Source organism: Phocoena sinus, chromosome 6 (assembly GCF_008692025.1).
Source record: "Phocoena sinus isolate mPhoSin1 chromosome 6, mPhoSin1.pri, whole genome shotgun sequence".
Taxonomy (NCBI): Eukaryota; Metazoa; Chordata; class Mammalia; order Artiodactyla; family Phocoenidae; genus Phocoena; species Phocoena sinus.
Genome location: NC_045768.1, coordinates 37,079,303 through 37,090,404, shown reverse-complemented (window position 1 = coordinate 37,090,404; position 11,102 = coordinate 37,079,303). Strand labels below are relative to the sequence as shown.

The 11,102-nt window shown below is 51.2% G+C and overlaps 1 protein-coding gene across 3 annotated transcripts in view; it reads right to left on the bottom strand.

The window, feature by feature from the left end:
- Positions 1 to 972: 972 nt before the first annotated feature.
- The window catches only part of TLN1 (talin 1), a 34,934-nt gene continuing 24,804 nt past the window's right edge, over positions 973 to 11,102 (bottom strand). For all 3 annotated transcript variants that reach the window (XM_032634591.1, XM_032634592.1, XM_032634593.1), the window contains 14 exons: positions 10,905 to 11,051; positions 10,568 to 10,734; positions 10,276 to 10,459; positions 10,060 to 10,185; positions 9,839 to 9,955; positions 6,796 to 6,981; positions 6,547 to 6,654; positions 5,917 to 6,022; positions 5,592 to 5,716; positions 5,365 to 5,490; positions 5,168 to 5,230; positions 4,875 to 5,057; positions 4,596 to 4,724; positions 973 to 4,466 (listed from right to left, as the gene is read on the bottom strand). In XM_032634591.1, the coding sequence (XP_032490482.1) occupies positions 4,341 to 4,466; positions 4,596 to 4,724; positions 4,875 to 5,057; positions 5,168 to 5,230; positions 5,365 to 5,490; positions 5,592 to 5,716; positions 5,917 to 6,022; positions 6,547 to 6,654; positions 6,796 to 6,981; positions 9,839 to 9,955; positions 10,060 to 10,185; positions 10,276 to 10,459; positions 10,568 to 10,734; positions 10,905 to 11,051 (1,893 nt within the window). In that variant the 3' untranslated portion in view covers positions 973 to 4,340. The remainder of the gene's footprint in view (positions 4,467 to 4,595; positions 4,725 to 4,874; positions 5,058 to 5,167; positions 5,231 to 5,364; positions 5,491 to 5,591; positions 5,717 to 5,916; positions 6,023 to 6,546; positions 6,655 to 6,795; positions 6,982 to 9,838; positions 9,956 to 10,059; positions 10,186 to 10,275; positions 10,460 to 10,567; positions 10,735 to 10,904; positions 11,052 to 11,102) is intronic.

Genomic DNA, 11,102 nt, shown 5'->3' with positions numbered 1-11,102 from the left:
CAAGAGCTCCCGTCCCTCACTTCCCACATCCACTTAATCCTGTAGGTTCTACTTCCTACAAATGAGGTTCCTCCTCTGAAGTCTCTGGGGTTGCCTTGGGCAGCTCCTTATATTACCTCCTGCCTGTGTCTGTTGTGGTCTTACTCCTGGTTCCCCAGCTCTCCTCCACATTGTTACACAGAAGTCTTTTTTTAAAGTTGGTGCAAATAGGACCCTAAAATCCTCCCAAACCCCTCCCTTCACCCTCCCTCTTTTGATGGGAAAAATCCACATCTCTTAATATGGTATATAGGGCCCTTTGTTTTGGCTCCTGCCCACTTCTCTAGCTCTACCTCCTTTCATCTCCAACCTCACCCCCAGTACACAGACTTGTACTTCTGTGCAGCATTCATACTGAGCTAAGTGCAGGAACTGGAAATCACCATACTTTTCTTGAAGCTTCCACCTTTCTGTTCTCTCTCCCTAAAATGCTCTTCCCTTGGCTGATTCCTGGTGGCTGTAAAGACCAAGTGGCAGCTTTTCTGGGAAGCCTTCCCTAGCCACTTGTCCCGACCACCCTTTGCACCTAATAGGTGCATGTTTTTGGTGAAGGCTCCTAACTGACATTCTCATAGTCCCTGTTATAACTGTCCTTGTACCTGTTTGCCTCCTTCACTGATCTCCAGAACAGGGACTGTCTTTTTCAATTCTGAATCCCCAGTGTAGCACAGCATCAGGCATAGAGTTGGCACTTGGTAAACATTTGCCTGGCGAATTTTTTGTGCACCAGGTTCAGAATTCACAAAGATACTATGTGGATCTAGGGGAACTCATGGTCTAGTGGGCCAATTCTCAAACTTCTTCATCTTAGAACCCCCATACACTCTTAAAAATTGAGAGTGGCGTTTGAAGATCCAAAAAGCTTTTGTTGGAGTCATATCTATCATATCTATCAATCTGTCAATACTTACCATATTAAAATGGAAACTAAGAAAAAATTTCAATATTTATTAATTCATTAAAAGTAACAAACAAACCCATTACACATTACCATGTTAACATACTTTTAATGAAAAATAACTATATTCACCTCCCCAAATTAGTGAGAGCATGGCAGTTATTTTACATTTTTGCAAATCTCTTTAATATCTGGCTTAATAGAGGACAACTGGATTCTCAAAATCTACTTGAGCTTTCTATCTGTTGCTATGTATTGGTTGTTTAAAGTACCGTATAGGAAGAGAATCTAGTTTCACACAGATACGTAGTTGGAAAAGAGAATAGTACATAGCTGACCCTTGAACAAGACAGGGGTCTGTGAAGTTGAAAACCCATAACTTAGCCCTCTGTATGCTCGGTTCCTCAGTATTCATGATTCTGCAACCCTGGATTCAACCAACCACAGATCACATAGTACTGTAATAAACTAGTCCACATATAAGTGGACTAGTGCTGTTCAAACCCATGTTGTTCGAGGGTCATTGGTATTTGTAGCCTTTTTGTGTGATCCTGGATATTCTTCTTTGATGCTACATCAACACTTGACAGATGGTATGCTCTTAAGGGTTAGTTGCAATGAAACTATATCAATAACCTTTTTGTACAACGTTTCATTGTAACCAATTAGTCTGTATTGCATTTTGGTTGGATCTTTTCCCCAGGGATAATTTTGTAACATCAAGCATTGGTCATTTGGAAAATGATTCACTGAGCTATGCAGATGTTTCAAATGTCAATACATTTCATTATATATTATTTAAAAAATCATGATGGTTTCAACAGAAAAGTTTAAGTGTGGGGAACCTGTAAAGCTCATGGCAGAAACAAGTTTTCTAAAATTCTAGTTTTCACTTGAAAGCTTGAATTGTATCATTGGCAACAAGTACCGTCAGGTTTTTCCCTGAAGTGACACACTCTGGTTTTTTGTATTGTTTTTCGAGAAAAGACCTGCCAGATACCCAAGTCTGATAACCATGGTTTGTCTGTCAGTCATTCCTGCAGGTAAATGTGGCGCTCCATGAAAAAAGCAGCTAGTTCAGCTCACAACTCAAAGAATTGTCTAGGTGCTTTCCTTTAGACACCACCGTACTTCGGTGTGCAGCAGAAGTGCTCTATGCATACTTCCCAGTTCATCGCACAGAATATTGAAAAGACTTGTTGCTAAAGGACTAAGATTTAATAAAATTAATATTTTTTTACTGCCTCGTCAAGGACATTCTTAAGTAAGAAGCCAGCACTTATTTCTTAAATTGCTAGTGCATGGTGGTGCAGACTACAATGACTATTTGTAGTACAGTTTGGGCTACTGCCTTGATTTGTACTAAGGCAGTTTATCCACCAATGTTCTTGCACCGTCAGTGCAAATGTTGACACTGTGAAAAAGGAAAATAATGTCTTAGTATTATTATGAAAATAATCTTGACCTTATGGACCCCTGAAAGGGTCTTGGGAACCTCTAGGGGACGGAGGGCCAACCACAGTTTAAGAACTGCTGGTCTAATGGGTATTCAAGTCTCTCCCCAGAAGGCTCCCTGAGGCATCACTAGTGAGAGGTACGTGATTGGTCACACTTCCTGAGGATATGGCAGGGAAGTGGTAGCAGGAGTCAGCAGCTGTCCTGGGCTCATAGCTGGAGGAGTTCAAACAGTCTGGACTACCACTTGTTGGGGAAGTTTTAAAAGGGATTTGATCTCTAAGGTCCTCAACGATGCTAGGACATTGTATCCGGGGTTAGGGGGCCACAGCAGTACGTATTGCAGTTGCCAGTCTGCGTCAGAGAGGTGATAGTACTGATAATACATCTCTGTTTTCCAGTGCTTAGCATGGGCATGGCTTAGTAAATATTGAATGAATTACTCACAGGCGACAGGAGTGATGGTAGGAAGTTGGCACCTCCCCTAATGGGCAGCCCTGGGGAGGACAAACTCATTCTGTCTACTTTAAACTTACTCTAATGGTATAGGAGTAGAAGATGTCATGGCTTCAAGGAGGTGACAGGAGGTGACAAGAGTAGCAGCAGATGGGCGGTACTTGTGTTCTACTTTGAGAGAGAAGCAAGGAAATAACTGGGCCCCAGGGCTGGTTAAAGAATCATGCATGAAAGTAGCGGCAGATCTGAGGGGACTGCCAGGTGGTCCATGCAGTGTGGGCAGTGTGGGCAGCGTGGGCGGATGTGGAAGGAAGTGGAAGCGCACAGCACCCAGCTCCCTGACCGCTTCCCTCCACTCAACCTACAGGTTAGCAGGGCAGCTGGAACAGGGCTGCGAGCACCCGCCTGGCCACTAGGGGAGCTCTGGTCTCTGATTATGCGGCCTCACACTTGGGTCCGGCTTTTTCAGTTACTTCTGTTCTAGCGCTATTCTAGGCCAGTGCAGCAGCAAGGCCTGGGAGGGCCTGGAAGTGCCCAACCCAGTCAACAGTTGAGCCTACCTGAGGCAGCCTCAGGTTGGATTTTTTGCTTGTTAACTGCCTCAACCAAATCTGTGGCCACAATTCTCTTAGGCCCAGACACTTGTATCCATAGGCTTACTGTTTTCAGCAAAGCTGCTTTTTGAAAATTCGGATTTGGCTAGGGACTGGATTTGTTCACATACTCTGAGCAGTGATGAAGCACAGAGTGTCCCTTGCAGCCACAAAGAGCAGCGGCAGCTGCTGTCCCAGCAGCAGAAGAATGACACTTGGTGAGGCGTAGGCGCTGGCCAGTGAGCTAGGGGACAACAGGAGTGCGACTCCTCGGGGACAGCTTCCCGACGAGGATGACTTCAGGGATCTGGGTGCAAGTAGGAGGAAGGGGCCTCGGGGCAGACTGCCGGTCTGCCCCCGCTCCATTTCTGAGCCAGATCAAGTGGGTACAGAACTGAATCCCACTCTCTCTGCCCTGCCCTGGGGGAACCTCCTCATGAAGCCAGGCAGAGGCTGCAGGCAGAATCACCTTTATTGGAGCATGACCTGTTGGGGGCTTGCACCCTCACGGCCCCCACAGGTAGCTGGGCGGTGGGGCTCACCAGTATCAAAAAGGAGGAGAAGAGCGGAGGCTGTGGGGACTGGCTGGAAGCTGCTGGCGGGGTGCAGCGGGCTGGGGCCCTGGCAGGTTCAGACTGAGGTACAGCAGCGTTAATAATACTCTCGGAGCGTTAATACTCTGGGGAGGGGCAGGCACTTAGGGGGCCCTAGGGCATGAAGGCACTTGGATCCGGGAAGGGACAGGGGATGTGCAGTGGGACTGGGCAGGGCCAGGCCCGGGGTTTGGCAGGCACTTCGGGCAGTGCTGGGGTGGCAGGCTGGGCCCGACAGCCCAGAAGGCTTTGGTGGTGGCAGGCACAGTCTCTGGGCTGGGTCTGCGTCGAACAGAAGCGGCTGCCCTAGTGCTCATCTCGAAGCTCTGAAGGCAGGAACTTGTACTGCTGTTGCCGGATCTGTGCCAGCTTCTTCCGTGCCTCTTCCAGCTCTCGTTCCTTCCGAAGCATCTCTTCCTGGGCGGCAATGATCTGAGGGATGGAGATCAGGGACTCAGGTCAGTGCGTATGTGCCTTAGGGTTTAGGGTTGTTGAGACCGGCACGGGCACTGGGACCGCCCTGCTGACAGTGTCCCTCAGAGTGTCTGGCACAGAGCTTACCTGGGCAATGCCCCCGACCATCTTCTCCTTCACCACCACTGTCTCGTTCTCCTGCTCTTCAAAGGCTGCAGCCTTCTGTGCCGCCTTCACCAGGTTATCCGAGGCTCGTTTCACTGCGTTGCCGGCAGCCTGGGTAGAGAGAAGGCAGCATGAGTTGAGAACTCAGGTAGGGTCCCAGCTGAGAGAGTCCCTCAACTCCCTCACAGAAAGCATGCCTCGGGGGTGACAGTTTAAAGCAGCACAGCTCAGGGTACAATGGGATGGGTCAGGGTTCCTCACCTGAAGCCGTTTCATTGCCTCAGAGTCCTGGTCTGCCTTGACCTTGCAGGCCACAAGGAGCTGGGCTGTGGAGGCAGCGACCTGCTTGGCTGATGAGATGAGCTTCTCCTGGCTGGCGTGGCCTTGGACAGCTGCATTGGCTGCCTCACACAGATTGTTGGTGGCTGCAGCCACCATCCGGGCCTGAAACAGGGAGATTAGATTACAATATGCCTCTTGCTCTGGTCCATCCCCTCTCCAGCCTTCTCAAGTCTCTGAAGCTCAGAGGGATGTAGGGGGAGTTATACACTCACGGCAGAAATGAGGCCCTGGGACCACTGCCCATCATCCAGTGCGTTGGCTGGAATGGCGCCCACCTGTGGAGGAAGGCGGGAGCCTGCTTAGACCTGTGCTCTCCGCAGGTCCTAAGGGGCCTCCCAGCTACAATGCAGGCAGGTGTGGACGGCAAAGCTGCTGCTGTCCCCTTTCTGCTGGCTATCCGAGTCCTTACCTTCCCTTGGGCCACCAGTTCCCTCTGGGCAGCTGATGCAGCCTTCACCAGGGCACTGGTGGCTGCTGCGATGGACTTGGCAGCTTCTAGTATCTGTTCCTCGAAGTTCAAGGACTCGTCCGCCTCCTGCAAAGAACAGACGAAGGTTGCAGAGAGAGATGGAAAGTAAGAGGGGCTGAAGGTGCAGATGTTCTGAGGGTAGGGGAGAGGGAGGGAGCAGGACTGACCTTGGGTTTGGCCCGGGGCTTCAGCTGCTCCAGCTTTTTGGCTGCAGCCTCAATGGCAGCCGCAGCTCCTAGGAGCTCATTCTCAGCAATGACTGTGGGGTCCTCTGGGTCCACCCATTCTGTTCCTGGTGGGACGAAGTGGGAAAGGAAGAGGCTAAGGCAGAGCAGGGAGGTCAGGGGCACTGAGCAGCACGGTTACTAGCACCGGGGCCTTGGCATCTGTGAGGACTATGGGCAGAGGCCAGCTCTGAGCAGACTACCGGAAGTAGAGGTCTCCCTGGGACAAGCGTCTCCCTTCCCTCCCTGCCCCTGGTCGCCCCCTCACCCTTCATGGCCTCAGCAGCCTGGATGAGCTCAGTGACTGAACCAGCCACACGCTTTGAGTGCCCCGTCAACTGCTGCTTCAGTTCTGGGCTGGGCTTCTGCAGGGTCTGGGGAAGACGGGGGCAGGGAGCAGGGAACATCAGATCTTAGCGTTTACCCTGACCTTTGAAAAAGGGCAGATCAAAACCCTCCCCACCCCGCCCCCACTCCTAGACCGCTCCACACCACAGCCTCAAACACCACACAGCCTATGCAGGTGGACTCCAGGCATCACACGGCACACATGGAGAAGACAGTGGGGCTGGGCTGTGAGTCACTCACCGGCTGACAAGGAACAAGGAGAATGATGAAATGAGAAGAAAGAAGAGATGACGAGGTAGAGAAGGAGAAGGTCAGGTGGGAAGAGAGGAGAAAACAAAAAGAGGAAGAGATGAGTGGGAGAACCAAAGATGCTAAGACTGATGGGGCCCCAGTGGAAAGGAGACTTGGAAATGAGAACAGATTTGGGGAATAGATGGTGGAGTTGGGGGGAGATTTGAACAAAAAATTAGAGAGCGGGGTCTGAGGCCTGTGGGAAGAGCACTGTGTGTTCAGGGAGGCTGGTGTGAGGAGCAGACAACTCCCGCCTTACCAGCAGCACGTGGTCCAGCAGTTCCAGGTAGCCATTGGCACATTCCCGGCCATAGTGCAGGGCTCGAAGCCGCACGTCAGGGGCCACTTCTGGGTGGTAGGCTGCTTCCTATAGCACCGGGTAATATGTTAGCTTTAGGATCCTTCGGGAGTTCCCAGTCCCCCAAGTCCCTACAGTTTCTCCCTACCATGTTCTGCCCTAAAGCTGCCTCACTGCCTCAAACTTCTGCCTCACCACAAGGATGTCTACCTTGCAAGCCCGAAGCATATCTGCGATTGCACGGCGACTTAGATTGGCTGTGGCAATGACATCCTCCTGGCGACAGGAGTTCCCAGCCGCAACAGCCTTGGCTGTTGCCATGGTGATACCCTTGGTCATGCGGATGAAATCTTCCGGGGTGGAGGTCTTGGCAGGTGGCTCTGGGGAACAGAAGACCTGTTGGGGGTAGAACAAGCAGAAAAATTCCACAGTGAGTGAGGCTGTAAGATAGCACAGCAGTCATGTGATTGGTTTATTCATCCATGTGTTCACTCAACAAGCATTCACTGAATATTTATCATAGGTCAAGTGCTTGGAGACTTTCACACATTCACAGCTAATATAATAGAAGGCAACTGGTCGTCATTTCTGACTGAAGTGATCAGGGAGAATTTATCTGTTTGAAATTAAAGAAGTACCTCTGAGCTGGGTTTTCATTCGTAAAGTAAAGAGAAGCCTTGACAGGGTGAGTGGTGAAGGTGGGCAAGGAGCCGGGTCTTAAGAAATATAGATAACAGGAGGGCTTTTTTTTTTTTTGCGGTACGCGGGCCTCTCACTGTTGTGGCCTCTCCCGTTGCGGAGCACAGGCTCCGGACGCACAGGCTCAGTGGCCATGGCTCACAGGCCCAGCCGCTCCGCGGCATGTGGGATCTTCCCGGACCGGGGCACGAACCCGTGTCCCCTGCATTGGCAGGCGGACTCTCAACCACTGCACCACCAGGGAAGCTCTGGGAGGGCATTTTAGGCAAGTGGCAGAGCATGAATAACCAGGACATCAAGTGGGAGAGTATCAAGGAATGTTCTAGAATACACGGATGAAGGAGAAAAGATTGTGGGGGTCTTGAATATCAGAATAAGGAAGTTAGAATTTCATATAATATGTAAAAGTCATAAAAATATTTTGATGTATGTGTTCATCCAACAAATTACTAAAGATCAGCTACGTGGCAGATTCTGTGTGAGGTGCTAGGAATGCAATGGGGGATAAGATAGAGAAGGCCCTTGTTCTCGTGGAGCTTACAATCTGGTTTTGGATACAGATTATACATAGGGAAACGAGCAGAGAAACTAGACTGTGAAGGAAAAAAAGAGGGTACTGTGATGAGAAAGAAAAAGGAAGTCCTTTTTCATAAAGGTGGTCAGGGAAGGCCTCAGGAGGAGGGGTTGTTTAAGCTGAAGCCTAAAGGAGTAGAAGGAACCAGATGTTCAAAAAGCTGGAAGAGAGCAAGAGCGAGGGCCTGCAGTGGGCAGAGCTGAGAATGCAGTGGGCCTGGGGCCTGGAAGGGGAGGAGAGCAGGGGCCCTGGAGCCTGGGAGGCAATGGTAAGGAGAGTGGATTTTACCACAGATGCCAGGGCAGTCACTAAAGGGTTGTAAGCACTGAAGTGACATAACCTGATGTATATTTTTAAAAGATAATTCCGGGAATTCCCTGGCGGTCCAGTGGTTAGGACGTGGCGCTTTCACTGCCATGGCCCTAGGTTCAATCCCTGGTCAGGGAACTAAGATTCCACAAACTGCACGGCATGGCCTAAAAAAAAAAAATTATTCTGGCTACCGTGTAGAGAAGATGGACTGGAGAGGGTGAGTGGAGTGGGGAAGCAGGGAGATTAGACAGACGCTATCACATAAACACAGCTAAGGACCGATGATGGTTTGGACAAGGTGGTGGTAGCAGAGATGGGGCAAAGGGCAAATGAGATCTATTTGGAGGGAGCACTAAAAGAACTGCTGATGGGCTCAGATGTAGGGAATGAGAGAAAGATGTTAAAGCTGGGTTTCTATCTTTAGGAACTGAGTTACTAAGAGGTGCCATTTACTGATATGGGAAAGATGAGGGAATGATCAGGTTTGGGAAGCAGAAAGTTAGGAATTTCAATTTAGACATCTCTAAGGAGAGGTGAAAACAGAAGATGAGAAAGATGAATTTAGAAGTTAGAAAGATGAAGGACTTCCATGGTGGTCCAGTGGTTAAGAATCCGCCTTCCAATGCAGGGGACGCGGGTTCGATCCCTGGTCAGGGAACTAAGATCCCACATGCTGTGGGGCAACTAAGCCCACGAACCACAACTTACAGAGCCCACGCGCTCTGGAGCCCACAACGAAAGATCCCGCATGCCTCAACTAAGACCCAACGCAGCCAAATAAATAGATTAAAAAAAAAAAAAAACAACTTAGAAAGATGAGTAGGAAAGATGAAAGTGACAGAGGTTGAAGGCAGGGACACCAGGTAGAAAACTGGCACAGCAGTCAAAGTGAGGGAGAATGCTGCCAGTGGGCCCGGAGAGGAGGGATGAAAGGAAAAGAGAACAGAGGAGGGTGGCTGGCAGGACCTGGCGATGGCCTGAATATGGTGAGTGAGGCAGTGAAGTCAAAGATGACTGAGGGAACCTTCAGGACCGGGAGGCTGTTACCATCGTTAGTGGGAAGCAGCACGTCAGGAAGAACAGCTGGTTGGGAGGCACTGCATCTCGGTGCTGATGTCAAACAGGCAGTTGGAAATAACTAAACTCAGAATTGGAATTCAACTTGTTAGAGAACGATAAAGAGAGTGGTTAAACTTGCCAAAGAAGAGGATAGAGTAAGAGGCCGATATGTGCAGTCCTGGGAAGGCCTCTACGTTTACTAGGTTGAAGGTGATTCAGTGATGACTACAGAAGAGACGTGGGAGGCAAGAGAAAAGCCAGTGTCAAGAAGGCCAAAGGAAGAAAGGCTTTCAAAGAGAGGCTTGCTAAGGGAGTCAACTGCTTTGGAAATGTCTGAAGAAGATGAAGGCCAAGAAGCGGCCACTGCATGTGGCAACTAAGAGGCCACTGGTGACCAGAGAAAGTGGGGGGATGAAAGGGAGGTGTCAAACGCTAGGGAGGAAATAGGTGAGGAAGGGGAAGACAAGAGTGCAGCTCGTGTAAGAAGTCTGGCAACGAGCAGGAGACTGTGTATCTACATCTGTGTGTGTGTGTGTGCGGCGCAAGTTCACAATCTGTCACGACCCTGCTCTCGGACCCAAGTCCCCGATGCCCCAGACTTGCACTCACCGCCAGTTCCTGCCGTATGTGCTCAGTGGTTGCCTCCAAGGCCCGTGTGCCTTTGGTGGCCTCATCCTCCACAGCTTTCACAGTCTTAAGCAGTGATGTCACATTGGTCACCATCACCTGGGGAGCATCAGAGGAGGGAGGGAAGGAGGGATCATTTTAAGGAACAGGAGGAAGCACAATGGTCCGCTCCCTCCCCAGAAGCAGCTCTCATTTCCTCCCACCTTGGCAGAGTTCTTGAGCTGCCACACGGCAGGGTCATCCCCAACTTTGCCAGCTGCAGCCTTTGTTGCACTGATGAGGTCTCCCAGGGCCTTGGCCACATCTTTCACTGCGTTGATCAGCACCACCTGTGTGGGGGAGCAGAGGCTCTGGTCCGTGGGAAGAAAAGGGGGAACAGGAAGTGGTTCTGGCCAGAATTAGGGGTGTGAGTTGGATACCTGGGTCTCTGGGTCCTCGGCTCCCAGGCTGGCTGCACCCAGCTTGACCACGTCGGCGAGGCGGGTGATGGTGGCCACAGAGGACTGGGCAGCCTGTGCCAACTTCTCCTGGCTCCCAGCTGCGTTCTGCACCAGGACCTTGGTGTCCTCCACCAGCACCTTTGCAGTCTTCAGAATGCCCTCTCTGGGGGAGGGTCCGGCCCAGTCAGCTCTTCTCAGGCCTCCCCCGGCCCCTCCATCCTCTGTGGCCCAAACCCCACCCTGCCTCCATGAGGCCCAGTGCCCTCCTCACCGGTGGTCAGCGAAAGTTTCAGCGCCCTCTCGATTGAGTGTGCCAGCGGTAGCGAACATGATGGTGGTGTCGAGGTCGGCAATGATGCCGGACACAGCACTGGCTGCCGTGATGCAGGCCTGGGTGCCACGATTCCCGGCCTGGAGCGCAGCCAGCACGTGGGAGACCTGGGGGAGGAGAGTCATGTGGCGACTGTGGCCGGTGTCCCGTGAAAGGGAAAGGTCACCGGTGTCTGAGAGAAGGGACAGAGGAGAGGGCTGGGAAGGCTGGAGGAGGATGGGAAAGGCTGCAGGGTTGGGGAGCCTGGCCCTCAGTCCGTGGGGATGAGCTCTGTCACCTTCTCAGAGACTCGCCGGGCACACTCTATGAGCTCCTTCTTGGTGTAGGCGTCACTGGGGCTGCATTGCAGGGCGCCTGCCTTGGTGACCAGAGCAGCACAGCCGTGTCCCAGTTCCTGAACCCGGTGCTTGATGTGGGCACCTATCTGTGAGCAGATGAAAGAGGGAGATGAATTTTACGAGAGGCGCTCGGGTAC